An 18,105-nucleotide genomic window follows, 5' to 3' on the forward strand; every position below is an offset into this window, starting at 1 on the left:
AGTGCCCTGCTGCTGCCCTCACCCACTATGGACAATCCTCTGAAGGGCATCACAGGAGGGTTGTATGCACATGTGACCCTATGAGTAGAAAGCTGTGTGTGTGTACACGTCTAAGTTTGTATATGTGAATGTCACTGGTAGGCTGTGTGGCTCTAGCTCTGTGAAAGTGTATCTTTGTGACACTGTGGGTATTTTTCTGTGTATCTCTGTATATGCTTCTGGAAGGCCCTATGTGTGCTGTGTGTACTCGACTGTGGGAATGTGAGTATGTGAGACAGTGGGGAATTTTTATATCTTTGTGACTGCATTCTGGGGCCACCTCTCTGATTATGTCTGGATGTGTTTATCTCTGTGTGCATTTGCATATCTGTGCCTGTGTACATGCCTCTGCGGTCCAGGATCCACAGTCTGGCTCAGTGGGCACCCCTGCCAACAGAGGCTGTGGCCTGGGGTGGGGCCAGGCAGGACTGAACTGAATACCCTGGCCGTTGACAGTTGTATTTACAGAGCTCCGAGTAGGACGTAATTGCTTCTATTAATCTTTCTCCGGTTGTTAATTGCTCACTTATTGGGTTGTGTATTATGCCGACTGTTGCTCTTAATTCGCCTCCATAGCTGCAGGTGTTTGCTGCCTTATTAACTGTTAATCGGCACGGCTAGGGATGGAGACTTAATTGGCCCCCAGAGTGGGACACAGGCGGGCCAGCCGGGCACTGCCAGGCTCACAGCCTGTCCCTGGAACCCTCACCTGTGGAGCACAGGTGGCTGGCCCACGGCCATCCACCAGTAGACAGCAGTTTTGCATACAGCAGTCAGAGTGACAACTGCAGAGTATGGCCCCATACAGTCCTATCTCCTCCAGGAAACCACTCAATCCCTTGGAACCCAGTTCTTATACCCCTGTCCATCACCAACAATCTTCCTCCACCTAGGATAGGAGCCAACCCCAGTTTTTAAATGAACAAGAGCCTCTAGGAGTTCTGCTGCTCCTATCCAGCACACTTTAGGGGTCCCTTTCGGCTTCTGCTTGCACAGCGCAAAGAACAGGGAACTCCCTCCACAGCACTGTTACCATAGCTGCAGCAACGAGAGGGTTCTCCATACTGAGCTGATTTCTTACCCCCCACACAAGTTGCAACAGAGGAGTCCTTACTGCCTACAACAGGGAAACTCAGGCTCAGAAATGGCAAGGGGGTGGCCCCAGGGTTCCCCAGTCCTCTCTGGTAAAGGTACAGACATGTGGCTCTCCAAGCAGTTTCTGCTCTCAGTCTCCCTTCCACCCCAGTCTTGCTCCCTCCCAAACACCTCAGTCCTGGAAGGTACTTCCTCAGCCACCACCTGCTCCGCCCTGGTCTTCGGGCCTCCCAAGCTCAGCTGTCACTGCTGCAGCCGTCTCAGGCTCTAGGCCTTTGGAACAAGAAAGCAAGTTTTCTGGAAACCAGTGGGCTCCCTGAGAGAGACAAGGCTGTAAGGGGGAGGCGGGAGGAGGGTCCACGCTCACCAACCTGACCTCCAGCTTCCGAGGAGGACAAATAGGGAAACCAATAGTCCTCATCCTGTGCATCAAATCCAGTCTGCCCTGACATCTGGAAGTTCTTCTGGTGTCTAGTTGGCATGTCTTAAGCGGCAGTGGAAGTTGATTTGCTTTGGTTGGGTTCTGAGAAGAGTTAGGCTCCAGGGAAGGAGGAAGGGAGTACCACTGAGTGCCTACTATTAAGGAATGTGACCACTACTACTCCTGCCACCCTCCTCCCCCCAACTTTGCCCAGTTCACAAGACAGGAGGAAAGAGAGAAAGCAAAAAGTTGGAAAAAAACAAAAGTAAGATAAATAGCCAGACAACCTTGGCACCACCACCCAGCCCTAGGAGTTAAAAAAAAGTAATAGTAATAACATCAACCCCTGACCTAAACTACTTGTGTTATCCGTGAATTCCAGATGCTGTATGAAAAAAGCATTATAAAACTTTCTGTTTTGTTAGCTGATGCATGTAGCCCCCAGTCACGTTTCCCATGCTTGCTTGATTTATCACGACCCTTTCACGTGGACCCCTTAAAGTTGTAAGCCTTTAAAAAGGTCAAGAATTTCTTTTTCGGGCAGCTCGGCTTTTAAGATGCGAATCTGTGGACGCTCCCAGCAGAATAAACCACTTCCTTCTGTAATCTGGTGTCTGAGGAGTTTTGTCTGCGGCTCGTCCTGCTACACTATATGCCAGAAAGCAGCAATTGGTGTGTGTAAAAGTGGCATCCCGTTTAACCCTCCCGGAACCTGGTAAGTTAGGGATTAGTATCCCTGTTTACAGAGAAAAAAACTGAGCCACAGAGAGGGCAACGAAACGTGTGCAAGGCCACACAGCCAGAAAAGGGCAGAATTGGAGTGCCAACAAGGCCTGGCATTGCTTGGGAAGCTGAGTGTCTTCAGTCAGGGATATCTGAATGGATTCATGCTAAGGGTTCAATAAGGGGACATGGGGAAAGGGAACTGATGGTCACTATCACAGCTCACTCATCCACCCCAGTATGAGAACACGGACAGGCGAAACACGCATGCGCAGCCCACGTGCCCATCAGACGGGATAAGGAAGCAGCAAAGAGAACCGTCCAGGGATAGTTGCCCTAACAAGTTCCGGCCCCGCCTCTATGTTAATGACATGCAGATATATGTAAATTTGTACAAGCAACCGCTCAAACCTTTGGGAGCAATGGGGTGACACAGGAGCAGTTGCTATGGAAATCCAAAAGCGATACCCGCTCTGCGCCCCCACCCCACAACAGGCAGGCGCACAGACACGTGCACAAAGACGCAGCGTTCTTCACTCCGGAGCCAAGAGGCTCACGGAGTGACAGTGTGTGTGAACCGGAAGGACCCTCAGAAACTGCGTCCAGCTAGGGGAAGCTCAGGCCCCAAGAAAGTCACCGGGAGAGCAGCGTCGCGATCCCTGGTAGCCTGGGGCGCCTTCCACTAAAACCCAGGGCGCAAGTGTCCGTTCTGGGTCCGGGGCGATTCCAGCTCCGGCCTAGCAACGAGACCCGCCCACCGTTGCATAGCAACGTCCCTGGAGCCTAGCAACCACCAGCCACGCCCCCTAGCAACGTCATGCCTAATCCTCGCTCCAGGCCTTTGCCAAGGCAGAGAGGCAAGGGGCTCGTGGACTGGGGCCAAAAGGTGGCGAGGGTGGGGGAGGGTGTCATGTTTAGCAGGCTGCAGGATTGCGGGGCCCACCTACAGCCCTTCCACGGGTGAGCTGTTACAGAGCCGCGTTATCACCCCCATTTACAGAGGGGAAAACTGAAGCCCCCAAAGGACATCCCTGCCCAGAGTACAGAGCTCGCTCTTCCCTGCGTGCTCCAGGAGAGCGGCTCTGGCAGCTCTCTGGAGGAAGCCCTGGGCCTGGAGGGGAGGTGGTGCACAGTCGTTTCCCTCCGTACCAACTGCATTAGGAAAACCACCCAAACTGTGGGCTCAAAACGGAGCTGTAGGTTTGCATAGTAATTTGCGTCATTTGCATACAGTGCGGAGGCTGCGGCACTCCCAGGCCATTCCGAGCCGGAAAAGTTCCCGAAGGAGCCCCGCTTCCTCCCCCGGTTCAACTGTCCAGCCCCCTCTCCCTGCCCCTCACCCGCATCCCATGCCGCCCCCGCTTCCAACTCCTTCCGCTGAGTTCCCGCACCTCGCCCCACCCCCAGCTTTGACTCCGGTCCTGCCAGCCCCGACCTCCATCCCAAGGCCGAGGGCCCCCTCTGCTGTCTTCCGCCGGTAGGGCAGCCGCAGAGCTCATGGGGCAGAGAAGAGGGGCTCCCCCAACCCAACATCGCCCCACCCCTCCCAGTCCGGCAGGGTCCAGGGAGAGGCCTGTACATGGGTGGACGTTGCGAAGGGGTGGGCAAGGAGGGATTGAGGGCCCTTCTGGGCCCGGGGCGAAGGGTGGGGTTCTAGAGGTTCTCTCCTGGAAGCCAGGCCCCTTTCCCCACGCTGGGTTGGTTTGGCCCTGGCAGCTGGTTCCCCCATCAGTCCGCAGACTCAGTTCTCACGACGTACACCCCACATGAGACACTTGACAGTTACAGCTGCTGTTAGAAGATTATTCTAGCCCCAAGGCAAGGCAGCACCATCCAACCCTAATAGCAGTCTCCAACCCCACCCTGAATGCCCACCACCAAGGCTAAGACCTTTGACATTTTCTAATACCAGTCTCTGGGATCTAGCAAGAGATACAGAGAGGAGTCACTCAATCTGGATCTCCTGACTTCCTCAACAGAGACCTACACATAGGCAGGCCATGAAACTCACACGGATACTCACGCATGCTTGCAGGCACACCCATGCACAGAGATCCCCCAGAAGCACATAGACACAGAGACTCAGAGGGAATAGGGTGGAGGTATGTACTGTCCTTCCCCATCTAGTCAAAGGAAAAAGATCTTAGTATTAACTGAAAAATTTAAAAACCACTGCAACTTGCTCTTTTTTTCTCTCTAGCAATCTCTTGATGTCTGTGATCCTCCAAAAGGCTCTGTCCATTTCTCTCTCCACCCCCAACCTTGGTCCTACTGTCTTTCCCACCACTTCCTCTTCCTTCCAGTTCAGAATACTTGCAAAATGCCTCCAGAAACTACTGTGGCAATAGCTGTGCCCTGGGGCACAGTGATGGTTCAGGACCTCAGATCAGCAATGAGCAAGGCTGCACATTTGTGCACAAGATACTCACTGACACACCCACCCAACCATCGGACCAGGACCAGGGGCTCTCCTGACCAGCTAGCAGATGCAATCCCAATTTTGCCAAATTCTTTATTGAACAAAAAAATCAACAGCAAACACTGTCAAACAAGAAGCTCAAACAGGGCAGGTGGGTAGAGCTAACCATCCTCTCCTTGCAGCCCCGTCTCTCTCTGGAACAGGCTTCAACACTAGTGAGGGCATCAAAACCCATTCTGGTGGGTAAGGAGGGTCAGGCCTTTCTAGGGAAGGGACACTCAGAGCCAGCTTCATCTGTAATCCCCAAAGAGGAGTCAGGGGCTGGGCCAGGGGGCTCTGGAGCTGCAAGGGGGCTGGACAGACACTGCAGAGGGCAGGAAATGGAGCTCTTGTCCTGGGGGCACAGTAAGGCTTGGAGCTGGTGACTCATAGTCACCAGGGATTCGAGGTACCGGAGCAGGGCTTGGTGGGGACAGGAGTCCCTGTGGAGGTGCTGGCCACGGCCAAAGCCATGACCAGCTGGTGCTACTGAATAGGGATGCTGGGACTGGCGCAAGCCTGGTTCTGGGGGCCATTGCCCTCGCCCAGGACCCTGCCAGGTTTCAGGCTCTGGCCAGAGCCTCCCTTTGCCTCTGGGGGACCTCTGCCAAGCACAGATTCCCCTTGGAGCTATACTGCCCCTGCCCTGGCTCTGCTGCCAGGCACCTCCTGGGGGAGGGGTGCCCTTCAGGGGCACATTTGGCCTCCTGTCATCTGGCTGGTAGTATCTCTTCTCCACCTTACTGTTGAAGGAGACCATCTTTTGAACCTTCCCCAGCCAGAGGCTGGACCCTGCTGTGTCTGGAAGCCCTTCCTTGGGGAGCAGCACAGCCAGCAACAGACTTGAGTGAGTGACCTCCAGACCTGGGAAAAGAAGAGGGGAGACAGGAAGAGCCCAAAGGCCTGTGAGGGAGAACTGTGTTCAGCTTAGCTGCAGCAGATCTGGAGGCTAGATCCCAGGAAGGGCTTCTCCGCAGTGAGATGGGGCCCATGAGATGCTGGGAAAAGTAAGCGGGAAGATGGGACTGTCTCGGAAGATTTGAGCTCTGTGGGATTAAGGCTCATCCGGCTGAGGCTGGGATATGGATGGTTTGACCTGAAGACTCTACAGACTCAAAGTCTACCTCATTGTCTCAGGACATGGAGCGTCGAAAGGCCAAGCGCTTTGCTCAGGAGTGGGTAAAGCCGCACCGCCACCCTCGCTGCTTTCCGGAGCCACACCGTGGAGGGTGCCTGTGCACAGAGGCCGAGCTTGGTCCCCCCGCAGCTGTGGTGAAACCTCTCTCCCTCCTCTCTGAGGTGACAGTTACAGTCAAGTGTGTGTAGGTCCTGCCTCTGTCCTGCTGCCTGGGTGTCCCAGGAGTTTCTCTGCAAGGGTGCCTACCTTGAGAGGCAGTGTGGTGTGGTGGTTAGGGGCCAGGTTTCTGAAGCCATGTTGCTTGGGAGTGAAGCCCAGTTCTGCTACTGACTGGCTGTGTGACTTTCGACAAGTCACTTGCCTTCTTCCTTCCTCAGTTTCTCCGTCTATGAGATGGAGAGTCTAGTCTAATAGTACCATTCTCATAGAGTGATTTTGAGACTACAAGAATTCGTCTAGGTAAAGCTTTTAGAACAATGGCTGGCACGCAGTTCATGATATCCAAGCGTGAGCTATTGCTGTCATTGTTCTCACATTTGCCTGGCTGGGTGAGGAGTTCCCTTCTGAGATGTGCCTGCCTCTGCTGGGTGACTGTGTCAACCGTGCCTGGTCTGGTCACCAAGTGAGCAGAGGCAGGGTCTGGTATGGGGACTGGGCACTCACCTGGGCCCCCCAGAGGGCGCAGCCTGGTGGGCAGGGGCTGGAAGGCAGGCAAGGGCAGCAGGACCATCCCCATGTGCTCCACAGAGGCCAGGCCGTGGCGCTGCCTGTCATTGAGGTACGAGTAGAGCAGGCGGCAGTTCTGGGTGTCCCGGGCCCCATGTGGGCACAGTCTGATCACGCAGACGTCCTGAGGTGGCAGGAGGAGAGTAGCTGTAAGCGCAGTCATCCTCTGCTCCTGCCAACACCCCTGGGCTCCCTGAAACCTGAGAACCCCGTAAGAAAGTATGTCCCCATCTTCCAGAGGAGGAAACAGAGGGACCTGCCCAGGGTCACACAGTGAATCTGCAGTCACTCTGGGAACTAGAGCCAGATATATCCAAGCCAGGCCTCTGCTCTGGAAATGGAGAGGGAGGGGGCACAAGGGTGGGAGTAAAGTGCTAGGAAAAGAAGGGATGCCCAAGAGTGGGCAGTTACCTTGGCCTCGGCTGGGCAGATGCTGGCCAGAAGGTCCCAGACAGTGTTGGAGGGGATGCAGCCTGCCGAGCGGATCACGGTGGGCAGAGCCTGGGGGCAGGAAGGATGGCCAGTCAGCCCCCCAGCTTCTCACCACTCGGGGTGGACGCATTCCCAGCCACCTGGAAGGTTGCAGCCTGTGGCAAAGATGGGCAGGCAGTATTCCAGTACCCTCGGTGGCTGCCCAGAAAGCTCTAATTGCCCCATGGAGGTCTGCAGCCTCTCCTGGCTAATCTACAACTTCTCCGAAGCCCCTCCCTCCCTCCTCTATCCTCTGCCCTCATCCAACACTTTAGCTGATCATTAAGTCACTCAACGATCACTCTTAAAACCCTCCTTTGGGCCCTTCTTGCTATGTGCTTTGGGTGACAAGGAGTCTTTCGCCCTGTTTGTCTCTGTAGGAATGGGACCAACATCTCATTTACTCCCATGCCTCGCACAGGGCCAGGCACAGAGAGGAGTGTCCATGACTTGTTTTAGAATGTGTGAGGGGGAGGGGAGGGGAGGGGAGGGGAGAGGAAAGGAAAACAAAAGAGAGAGGCTGCCTAGACTGGTCAGTGTGTAAGGGAGTCCCTGGCGAGGAGGGCAGGTGCACCTGGACGAGCCGACAGCTGTGTCCCAAGACCAGCTGGGCCGTGGCCCGGAACCGCTTGATGGAGAACATGTCCAGAACACCTTCCCAGGGTGGCATGCAGGGCAGGGCCTTTGTGGGTGCAGCAGACACCTGGAGCCCAGATGGAGGGACCCTAGAGGGAGGGATAGAAGACAGAGCAGGCCATGAGGACTTCCCCAGCACCTCCTTTCTTTTCAGAGCAGATCCTGTGTCCCCACTGTGGGGACTGGAACATTGGCCCAAGCTTGGTCTTGTGCAGGGGGCAGCCAGGAGGCTGGGACGATTAGTTCCATTGCACAGATGGGGAAAGTGAGGCTCCCAAGGGAGGGAAGACTTGCCCAAGGCCACACAGAAAAAGCCAGTGCTATGTCTGTTGCCCCAGCTGGTGGCCTCCCGCTCAGCCCTGCTGGGTTATCCACCTCCCTGCTCCCAACCCCACACCTGTCCTGTGGTTCTGTGGGAGGCATCTCCCTGGCTTTGGGCATCTCTGGAGCAGGCATAGGAGTTTGGCTTAGGGCTTTCTGGAAGATATTGTCCCCACAGCTCTTGGCGGCTTTGGAGGAGCCTAGCAGCTCATTCGAGGACTCCCGGTCTACAAATAGCAGAGGCAGGAGTTGAAACAAGGGCAGCAGCGGCACTGAAGCCAGTCCAGGGCTTTAGAGCCAGGGTTGAACCAGGTGCTTTTCTAGGTGACCTGGGGCACAGGCACCCCCGCTCTGCCACCCTCTCCCCAGGCCACAAATCCCTGTTGCTGCTGAACTGCATGCTCAGCCCCAGCCTGGCCGCCACCCCTGCACCCCTCCCGTGTCCCCTCCCACCCATGCAGATGCGGCAGTTGGGGTCTAGGAAGTGGTGGTCATGCTGCCCCGTGGTGTCCTCTGATGCGATGGGCAGGGCCTGTGGGCTGCAGTCCATGAATACCTGCGGTCCCTGGGAGGCAGAAGACAGAGGGGTAGGCTGAGAAGGTGGCTGGGGACGCCAGGAGCCCTCCATGGGTAGAGGGCCGCAGGATATGGTTTATTTTTCTCAATAATAAATGTTGTTTTATTACCAAAATACTGTGAACTCATAAAGAAAATTTGGAAAACACCAAAACTTGAAAATTAAAAAGAAAATCCCTTCTTGTCCCACCACTCAGAGACCACTGTTGATATTCTAGGTATTCCTTTATAATCTTTTTCTTTTGTGATTGTTTTTTGTTTGTTTGTTTTTTTGGTTTTTGGTTTTTTGTTGTTGTTGTTTGTTTTTTGAGACGGAGTCTCGCTCTGCTGCCCGGGCTGGAGTGCAGTAGCTCAATCTCGGCTCACTGCAACCTCCGCCTCCCAGGTTCAAGCGATTCTTCTGCCTCAGCCTCCTGAGTAGCTGGGACTATAGGCGTGCACCACTACGCCCAGCTAATTTTTGTATTTTTAGTAGAGACAGGGTTTCACTATGTTGGTTGGCTAAGATGGTCTTGATCTCTTGACCTCATGATCCGCCTGTCTCGGCCTCCCCAAGTGCTGGGATTACAGGCGTGAGCTACCGCACCCTGCCCTTTATAATCTTTTTCTATATACGGGGCTTGGGGGTCCTTTTCCTAAAATAGCTGGGATAAAATATTCAACTTAGTGTTCTCTTTTTGTCCACTAATAATAGCAGAGGTGTTTGTCACATCATATAGTCCCCATAGACACTGCTGTGATGGGGTGAGACTGGAGTGGACGCCTCACCTCTGTTGCTATGCATTTGGGTCATTTCCAGGTTTTTACTATTACTAAATAGCAGTGAGGACATTTTTGTGCAGAAAGTAGTTTCCTAAACTTTAAATTATGTCCTTAGGATAAGATTTCAGAAGCAGATGACAGAATCAGGGATAAGGAACATTTTAAAGACTCTTGACGTCTATTGCCAAATCACTTTTTTTCCTCATACTAGAAATAGCTTTAAACATAAAACAATCATTGCTTTAGGACGGTTTAAGAAGATTTTGAAACTCTACTCTTATCAACCACCTCCAGAACACTCTCAAAGCACAGGCTTTGGAGTCAGACAGGATGGGTTCAAATCTCAGCTTCCCCACCACACATATGTGACCTTGTGTAAATGGCATCAGGTTCCACACCCCAGAAATGGCCAGGGAATAGCACCGATCTCCTAGGCCATTGTGAGATGTAAATGAGACACTGCTTGTAAAGGGGCACATAGCAGGTGTTCAATAAACAGTAAAGATTGCTGTCATGTGTTATTTTCCCCTCCCCTCCCCTCCCACCTCCTCTCTCTCTTCCTCTCTGGGGCTATCTAGGTTTTTCTCCTATATTGCCTTCAGTTTGTTCAGGGAATACAAACTGATTTAGACTGGGGAGCAGCCACACCCCTTGGGGCTCCTCTTGGCACAGGTAGAAGTTCTCCCAATCGTTGGCCTGAATATTAGTGGTAGGAGTGGGGAGCAGGGATTTCTGTCTGTTCACTGTCACTTCCCCAGTGCCTAGAACCGTGCCTGGCACCTGGTAGGTGCCCATAAATGTACTGACTGATTGAATATAGTTCAAGGGACCTGCCCTGCACCCCTCTCCTGAACACGCAGCTAATGAGACCCAGGTGAACATCTGACGCACACAACACTCAACTACAGCCAGAGTGGCCTTCTGAGAATGACCAAAGGGAGCCAAGGGAAAGTTCTAATCAACTGCAGGAGTCTGAGATGATGACTTCACGGATTCTGGGGCTGCTGAGTCACCATGTCAGGCTATGTGCAAGCCAGGGCCAAGGGGGAGGAAGGAGCAGGATGGACATGAGGATGGAGCAGACCCTCGGCGCCAAGACCCCTAGACTCTTGTCACTCCTGTTGGCTTTCCAGGTCTGAGGACAAGTTCCAGGAGGCCCTCTGGATGGACTGCCAGGGCACCGGGTGGTTCCCTGCCTGGAGCATCCCTAAACCAATCCACTGAATACAGTGGGTCTTCATTCCTTCCATCTGAAAAAGTCACTGCCTGGAACAGCGCAGCCTGCTGCTTCCCAGCAGAGGTCTGGGCAGAATGCCTGAGGTTGGGGATGACTATGATGATGGGACTTAATACCACTCATGTGGGGACCTTGGGGTAAGGCCAAAAGGAGGAGGACCGACAGTGACAAGGCACTGGCAGGCCTGTGCCAGCAGCACTGTCCCACCCCATGTTCCCCTATGCGTTAAGGATCGTGGTCCCTATTTTATCACAAACAAAGTGGGCCTCAGAGCAGTCAGGTGACATGCCCAAGGCCACACTGCTGGTGAGGCGAGGCGTGGGACCCCCAGGCATGGGCTCTGCCCAGCACCAGGTCACGCTCCAACTTACCACCAGATCCTCCAGGGTCAGCGTCTGGTCCACGTCCCGCTGGATCTCCACTTCGCCCTTGTGGGTCATTTTGGAGGCTGGAAGTCTACATGGCTCCTTCTGTTGCTGCTCAATGATATTCAGGCCCTGAAGAGGCGGAGCAGCCCAAGCTGAGCCCAATTAGGGGACCTCTGGCCATCAAAAGCCCAAGTGCTCACTTTCCTCCCTTGAGGCCCCTCTCTTGTGAGGGGCCTCACAATTCTACTTCTGTCAACACTTCTACTTCCGTCATACCCTTCCCCTGGGAAGCCCTCCACCCTTAGTGCTACCTCTCCATATTCCACTGATTCACCCTTCAAGTCCTGCCTCCTCCAGGAAGCCTTCCTAGATTTTGCTTTCACCCCAGGTCAATTCAACCTCTGACTGTACCTCATCCTCTTCTGGGAAGGGTGTGGTGTTGCTGAAAGAGTGCAGGCTCTGGAGTTCCCACTGGGCCATTAATAAAATTCATAAGATGGTATGGCCTGGGGCAAGCACTTAGCTGCTCTAAGCCTCAGTTTATCTGTTCTGTAGGAATTTAATTAAAAGCACTATATTAAACAACATATATAGAGTGCTTAGCCTGGAACATGGCTCATAGTAAATGCTAGTTGTGAGTCTTACTGTCGATCAATGTCACTCTACCTGCAATGCTTCCCGAAAACCTGTCTCTCCTTTTCTAACAACCTCTGGAGGACAGGGGGTCTGCTCCTCTCTGAGGGGATCAGCCTCGTGGGCATGAGATCTGTGCAATCACTCAGGGCCCCGCACTTAGGAGGCCCATGCTTGGTTTAGCACTCTGTTGTCACCTTGAAATTCTCAGCAGTTGTTGAACAAAGGGCCCCACATTTTCATTCTGCACTGGCTCCCGCAAATTACAAAGGCAGTCCTGATCCCTGGCCCCCCCAGAGCCTGGACAGAAGCTCAGCCTCTAGTGGACAGATTCACCTGATGGACTCTGGTTATTCATTCTAATCAGTTCGGTGTCTTCCAGAGCAGGGGCTGGAGTGCCTCGCCCCATCCCAGTGGCCTCAGCCCCTAAATCAGTCCCTTCTTCTCTCACTGGGCCACCAACAAATATGAGGTGAGCATTCTCCAAAGCCCGCTCAGTGCCACAGCTTCCCTGTCCCAGAGCAGACCCCAGGCAGGGAGAGACCCACGGCCACAGGGTACATGGGGACACAGCTGTGAATCCTGGGGGCTATGGGGCCCCTCCCTCAACCTGGGGTACCAGGAAGACCTCCAGTCTTTTCCAGGGCATCTGAAGCTGGGATAGGAAGAGAGATACCTCAGGACTCCAGACTCCAGGTCTCACCACAGTCCTCCCCCAGCCCCCGACCCCACAGTCCAGCTCCATTGAAAACCAAGTGTGTCACATCTCTACCAAGCTCTCCATCCCCAGTCCCTTTCATTTCCACCCCTTCTCCTGTTTCTCTTGTGGGGAGGGTCTCTCTGACTCCCTGTCTGCCTTCTCCGTTTCCTTGTTTCTGTCTTTCTGAATTCCTCCTCCCTCCTTCCCTGTCTCTGTCTCTCCCTCTTCCAACCTCAGGCCACCCACACTGCCCCCACATCCCCTCACCCATCCTGACTGGGCTCAGCACTCACCCTTTTCTCCTCCTGGTCCCGCCAGCGGGCCAGCTCCTGGGGGGCCAGCTGCATCGAGCTCATCCGTACCAGGTCGTAGTGGGTGACATCTCCATGAACCACTTTGAGAAACAAGTCCTGTGGGGGTAGGGGGCAAGGCTGCACCATACCCTGAAAGAGCTCCCCCACTCCAGCATCCTGCAGGGGCTCTGAGATTCAGAGAGGGGACCTGGCCCAGCCCAAAGCCCTGCTCACCAGGTTCCTGGGGTCCCGCAGGTTGAACAGCAGGCTGCGGTACTTGGTCTTGTACCGGCCGTTGGTGCCTTGCGTCAGGTCCCAGAGGGCTGCCTCAATGCCAGCAGCGATGCCCTTCACCACCTCCTCACTCAGCACCGAGTCTGGGAGCTCCCGAAGGCTGTAGAGGCCAGGGCAGGGCGGGGGGCACTGAGCCCAGGAGGCTCTCCAGGCACTTAATCCCAGAGGGAGGCAAATGGGTGGGCAGCAGGGTCTGGGCCAACTTGTTCCTGTCATGGGTGTTTCCCTGCAGGAACCTACTTATTCTCATCCCTACTCTGTGAGGAGGAAATAGGATCATTCGCCTTTTACAGATGGGGTTACTGGGGCTCAGAGAAAATAAGGGGCTTACTCACAGCCGTGTAATTAGTGGCAAAAGCAAGATTTGAAACCCGATTGTCTGACTCGCCAGCTCATGACCCATCTCTGGCCCACGGGATGCATGGAGGGGAGGAAGCTGGGATCAGGTCAGAGTAAGGCAGGAGTCAGGGGGAGGGAATGGAGCCCTGGCCCTCGGTGTCATCTGTCATTGACTTGCTATGTGGACTTTGCAAAGTCTGACCTCCTCTGGGCCTTGGTCTCTCCATCAGCAAATGAGAGCTCCGGGCTCAGATCTCTGAGCCGCTCCCAGCACAGCCTCTCACTGTGTGAAAGTATTTGCTGCGGGTGATATTGACGTGGATGGACCTGAGCCGAGGCTGAGAACTGCAGCAGCTGAGTGGGGAAGCACAGCCTTAAAGCCAGAGAGACCCAGCTTCAAATTTCAGCTCTCCACTGGCTCTTTGTGTGGGCAAGAGACCTGGCACAGCTACCAAACAGGGTTAGCCAGACACCCAGAAGCCCTTAGAACGTGGCAGGGCCCTGGAGATGGGGGCATGTGAGGGCGGCCCTTGGGATGTCAGGGGAGTGGGGAGCAAGGTCTCACCGAGTCCACAGCACCTCCTGCATGGAACGGACAACAGTGCCCCGCACCCCGATATACAGGGATGGCTTCTCCTGTTGGAGCTGAGCTGTGGGGAGAGAGTGTCACAAGCTCCCAGGGGTGCCCAGGGGGAAGGGGAGGGGGCTGACTCAAGACTGACGGGCTTAGGCAGACCGGAGAGGGGTCCCACCCTCGAAGACCTAGACCCCTCCCTCTATCCATCTGGGAGCCAAGACCAGGCAGCCAGTGGCCCCCACCCCTTTGGGGAGGAGCTACAGGCTGATGGGATGTGGGGAAAGAAGAGTCGTAGCAGGGGCTGGGGCCAGGAGCTGGGCCCTTGTCCTCCCCAGACCCCAACAGTCTCTGGAAGCCAGGGGCCAGCAGAGGAGGCTCCCTCCAGGGCCCTTCACCTGAGTCCTCTGCCCGCTCCAGCAGAGGCTCCTCTTCAGCCTCCATTGGGCCACTCTGTGGGGGAGGTGTGAGGAATTGAGGCTGTGCTGGTGGGCCCAGCCTTCTAGCCCAGGGGACACTGCTTCCTCTAGTCACCTCCCCACTCCCACATCCTCCCTGACCCATGCTCCAATGAAGGAGGCACGTGGCCAGGGCAGAAGCACTCACCTGGGGACACGCAGGGTCCGAGGTGGGGTCGCCAAGGGCCAGGGAACCGCTTCTTAGAGGGTAGAAGGGGTGAGAGAGGCCACCAGGGTCCCCTGCTGTGCCTCCTGGAGGAGGCTGGAAAACCTTGGGGCAGGGAGCAGACAAGCTAGTTAGCTGGAAATGGAGGCCAGGGACTGTTCCCTCCCCAGATGCACTGGAGGCCCAGCCCCTCCCTCCGCCAGTCCACCCTGAATTGAGAGCTGCAGAAGGAAGTACACATGGAGCCCAGGCCAGCCATGCAGGCTGGGGCCTAACCCTGCCTCTGGCTATTCTGAATGACCGCAAGCAAGTGGCACCCTCTGTCTAAGCCTCAGGGACATCTCTGTGAATCAGGTGTGAAGGTGCCTCTCCCAGCAGGATTAAATGGCATCGCTCGATCCGTACCTGGCACCCAGCGGGGCCCTGCGCCATGGGCCTCTTCTTTCTTCTGAGCCTCTGGGCAGGTGAGGGTGAGCTGACCTCCATCAGGTCCTCCAGAACCTCCAGCTTTGGCGGCAGCTGCCCCCCTGCCTGGCCGTGGCTGACGGCCCCCAGAAGCTGGATCACTGGCCCGGAACCCAGCTACGAGGGAGATCGCACTTCAGAAGCAAGCAGGGCCAGCCACTGTCCCCGCCTTCAGAGTGCTCGCCTCACCTGTAATTGTAATCTCCCACTGGACTATAAGCTCCTTGAGGATAGAGAATACGCCTGTCTTGGTTCCCCCTGAATTCCCAATGCTTGGAAAAGGCCTGGCACATAGTGTTCAGTGAATGCTTGCGACCTGGCTAGCCTCTGTCCCAAGAGAGGAGCCTGTCTCCATCCCCATCCTTTCTCAACTTCCCCCTTAACCCCCAGTCACATTCACAGTTAGCTGGGCTCTGTGCCAGGACCCTCTCACCCTCCTTCTGACCACAGATGCATCTCATCAGAAGGGACATGCCTTGTTCTGACTCCACCTCCTCCTGTTCAAAGCTCTGTCGTGACCCTTTCAGGGGTCACTGACTTGTCTGCCTCTCCCTTGAAGCAGCCAAATGTAGTCAGCTGTAAGGCTTACACTCTGTAAGGCTGCTGATCACTCCTCTATTGCTGATTAAAGAAATCCTTTCATGACCATTTCAAGGTGCACAGATTTTGTTCTTCTAATGAACTATGGAGTCTATCCTGCTCCCCTTTTTGCTATGGCTGCCAGGAAGCTCAGTGTTAACTTTGAGCCTGGCAGGTGTACCTTTACAGGATTGGTAGAGAGTAAGGTGTTATTGTAACAAGATCCCCCTTCTCCTTCCTCTTTTCTTGCTTTCTTTAGGCTTTTAGCCCATTTTAAGTGTGTTTCAATTCTTTTCACTTATTGCAAACCATAGGGGATTGTTTTAAAAGTAGGTGAGTCTGAAGACTAATAATCTTTGAATGAATGATCATGAAATGGTCAGGTTCCAAGGTCTGCAGGAAACTAAAAGTCTAAGATCCAACATTATAGAGGGAGGGGAGCACTAGGATCCACTGGGGCAGGGCAGGCTGGGTGGGGGTAGGATCTCCACATCTACTGTGGAGGAGCCCTGCCACTCCACCTCACCTGAGGAAACGGAGGAAGAAAAGCAGTAATAAAACGTAAAAACCTACGTAACACACAAGCTTCACTCCATGGGGTATTTTCACTTCCTCCTTGGAAAGAAAGAGGATGCAGAGATTAGAATCCACAGGACCCAGCCACCCCATGGCAGGGAATTCACAAAAAGAAGACATTCTTGTTGAAAGGGTATGTGTTCAGTGTTCACTGAGTTGTACTTACAGCAAAAAAGTTGTCCATCAAAGGGAAAATGGTTAATTAAAAAAAGTCCATCAGGCTGGGTGTGGTGGCTCACGCATGTAATCCCAGCACTTTGGGAGGCCGAGGTGGGTGGATCACCTGAGATCAGGAGTTCAAGACCATCCTGGCCAACATGGTGAAACCCCATCTCTACTAAAAATACAAAAATTAGCCAAGCATGGTGGCAGGCACCTGTAATCCCAGCTACTCGGGAGGCTGAGGCAGGAGAATCACTTGAACCCAGGAGGCGGAGGTTGCAGTGAGCCAAGATTGCACCACTGCACTCCAGCCTAAGCAACAGAGTGAGACTCCGTCTCAAAAAAAAAAAAAAAAAAAAAGACCATCAAAGGGAAATGGTTAATAAATGGTGACACTTCGCACTACGAATTCTATGTGGCTTATAAAGGGTAAGGAAGTCATCATAAAAATTACCACTTGTTGAGGGCTTGTGAAGTATCTGACCCCACAGGAAGCACACCATTCATGCTATTAAGGTCTCAGAACGACACCATGAGGTATATACTATTTGTATCCCCATTTTACAGATGAAGAAACTGAGGCTCCGAGAGGATGTGAAAAGTCCTATAGCTGCTAAGCTACAGAGCTAGTATTAGAACCTAGCTCTGTCTGACTCCAAAGCCCAAGCACTTAGCTGTGGGGCTATGTGGAGACATGGAAAGATTCATGGAAAGATGTCATGAAGTATTATTGGGAGAAAAAGAAAAAATAGGTTACAGAACAATATCTGTTGCATAAACCCATTTATGTACATATATATCTATAGATACATAATAGAGGTTATCTCTGGGGAATGAAATTCCAGGGAGACTTTGACTTTCTACTTGTAGACACTTGGGTATTCATGTTATTCAAAACGAGCATGTATTTCTTTTATAACCAGAAACCTATTTTTTATTAAAAACAAGTTAAGAACAATACGTGTGGTATGCTACCATTCGCGTTACAGGCAGAATGAATTTTAAAATTTGTATTTGCTTGAATATGCATAAAATATCACAGGAAGTATCTGCAAAAACCTATATAACCCAGGCTGCCAGTAGGGAAGCAACTGGGTGCCGGGAAAGATGAGTTTCACTTTTTTTGTTTTTTTGAACCATGGAAATGAATCAGCCTTTCAAAAAAGTAAACTGAGAAAGAGGGAGAAAAAACAAAGAAAACAGGGGTGTGTGAAGAAGAGCAACAGGAAAAATATCAGGACCAGCCCTTCATAGTTCAAAGCCTTCTGGCTGGCCCGTCTCAGGGGTCCTAACGTCCACATTATGAGGCTCCAAAACAACAGGCAGGAGAATGAGGCGAGCGAAGGACTATCAGACCAGAATACAAACTACGTATGTATAGTAAGTTTGAAGAAATAAAAGGAGGACACGAACACATGAGTGAAGGACAAAAAAAACTACAAAAAACAACCAGGCAGATTTGATCAGGAACCAAACACAACTTCTGGGAATGAAAAATGTAACAATCCTAATTAAAATTTAACTCAATATATAGGTTTACTAGCATATTAGATGCAGCTGAAACAAATTAGCTAACTGGACAACACATTTAAATAAATTATCCAGAATCTTCACACAGACACTGTGAAGCACTAAAAGACACATCACGCCTGTAATCTCAGCACTTTGGGAGGCCGAGACAGGAGGATTGCTTGAGGCCAGAAGTTCGACAGCAGCCTGGGAAACATAGCGAGACCGTCTCTACAAAAACAAGAAAAAAAAAAACAGCCAGGCATGGTGTTGTGTACCTGTAGTCCCAACTACTCAGGGGGCTGAGATGGCAACATTGTTTGAGCCCTAGAAGTCAAGGCTGCAGTGAGCAGTGATCACACCACTGCACTCTAGTCTGGGTGACA

General features: G+C 53.1%; 1 protein-coding gene across 3 annotated transcripts in view; it reads right to left on the reverse strand.

The window, feature by feature from the left end:
• Positions 1-4,770: 4,770 nt before the first annotated feature.
• Positions 4,771-18,105, reverse strand: part of SPOCD1 (SPOC domain containing 1) — a 45,224-nt gene continuing 31,889 nt past the window's right edge. For 2 of the 3 annotated variants that reach the window (XM_011974027.1, XM_011974026.1), the window contains 14 exons: positions 16,046-16,087; positions 14,834-15,010; positions 14,411-14,533; positions 14,203-14,257; positions 13,796-13,880; positions 12,832-12,991; positions 12,598-12,714; positions 10,975-11,100; positions 8,482-8,593; positions 8,105-8,255; positions 7,646-7,796; positions 7,012-7,101; positions 6,538-6,724; positions 4,771-5,600 (listed from right to left, as the gene is read on the reverse strand). In XM_011974027.1, coding sequence (XP_011829417.1) covers positions 4,951-5,600; positions 6,538-6,724; positions 7,012-7,101; positions 7,646-7,796; positions 8,105-8,255; positions 8,482-8,593; positions 10,975-11,100; positions 12,598-12,714; positions 12,832-12,991; positions 13,796-13,880; positions 14,203-14,257; positions 14,411-14,533; positions 14,834-14,914 — 2,088 coding nt within the window. In that variant the 5' untranslated portion in view covers positions 14,915-15,010; positions 16,046-16,087 and the 3' untranslated portion in view covers positions 4,771-4,950. Of the gene's footprint in view, positions 5,640-6,537; positions 6,725-7,011; positions 7,102-7,645; positions 7,797-8,104; positions 8,256-8,481; positions 8,594-10,974; positions 11,101-12,597; positions 12,715-12,831; positions 12,992-13,795; positions 13,881-14,202; positions 14,258-14,410; positions 14,534-14,833; positions 15,011-16,045; positions 16,088-18,105 lie in introns of all 3 variants that reach the window. The other variant, XM_011974024.1, reaches the window with a different exon arrangement.

The sequence above is a fragment of the Mandrillus leucophaeus genome, unplaced genomic scaffold (assembly GCF_000951045.1).
Source record: "Mandrillus leucophaeus isolate KB7577 unplaced genomic scaffold, Mleu.le_1.0 Scaffold141, whole genome shotgun sequence".
NCBI classification, from domain to species: Eukaryota; Metazoa; Chordata; class Mammalia; order Primates; family Cercopithecidae; genus Mandrillus; species Mandrillus leucophaeus.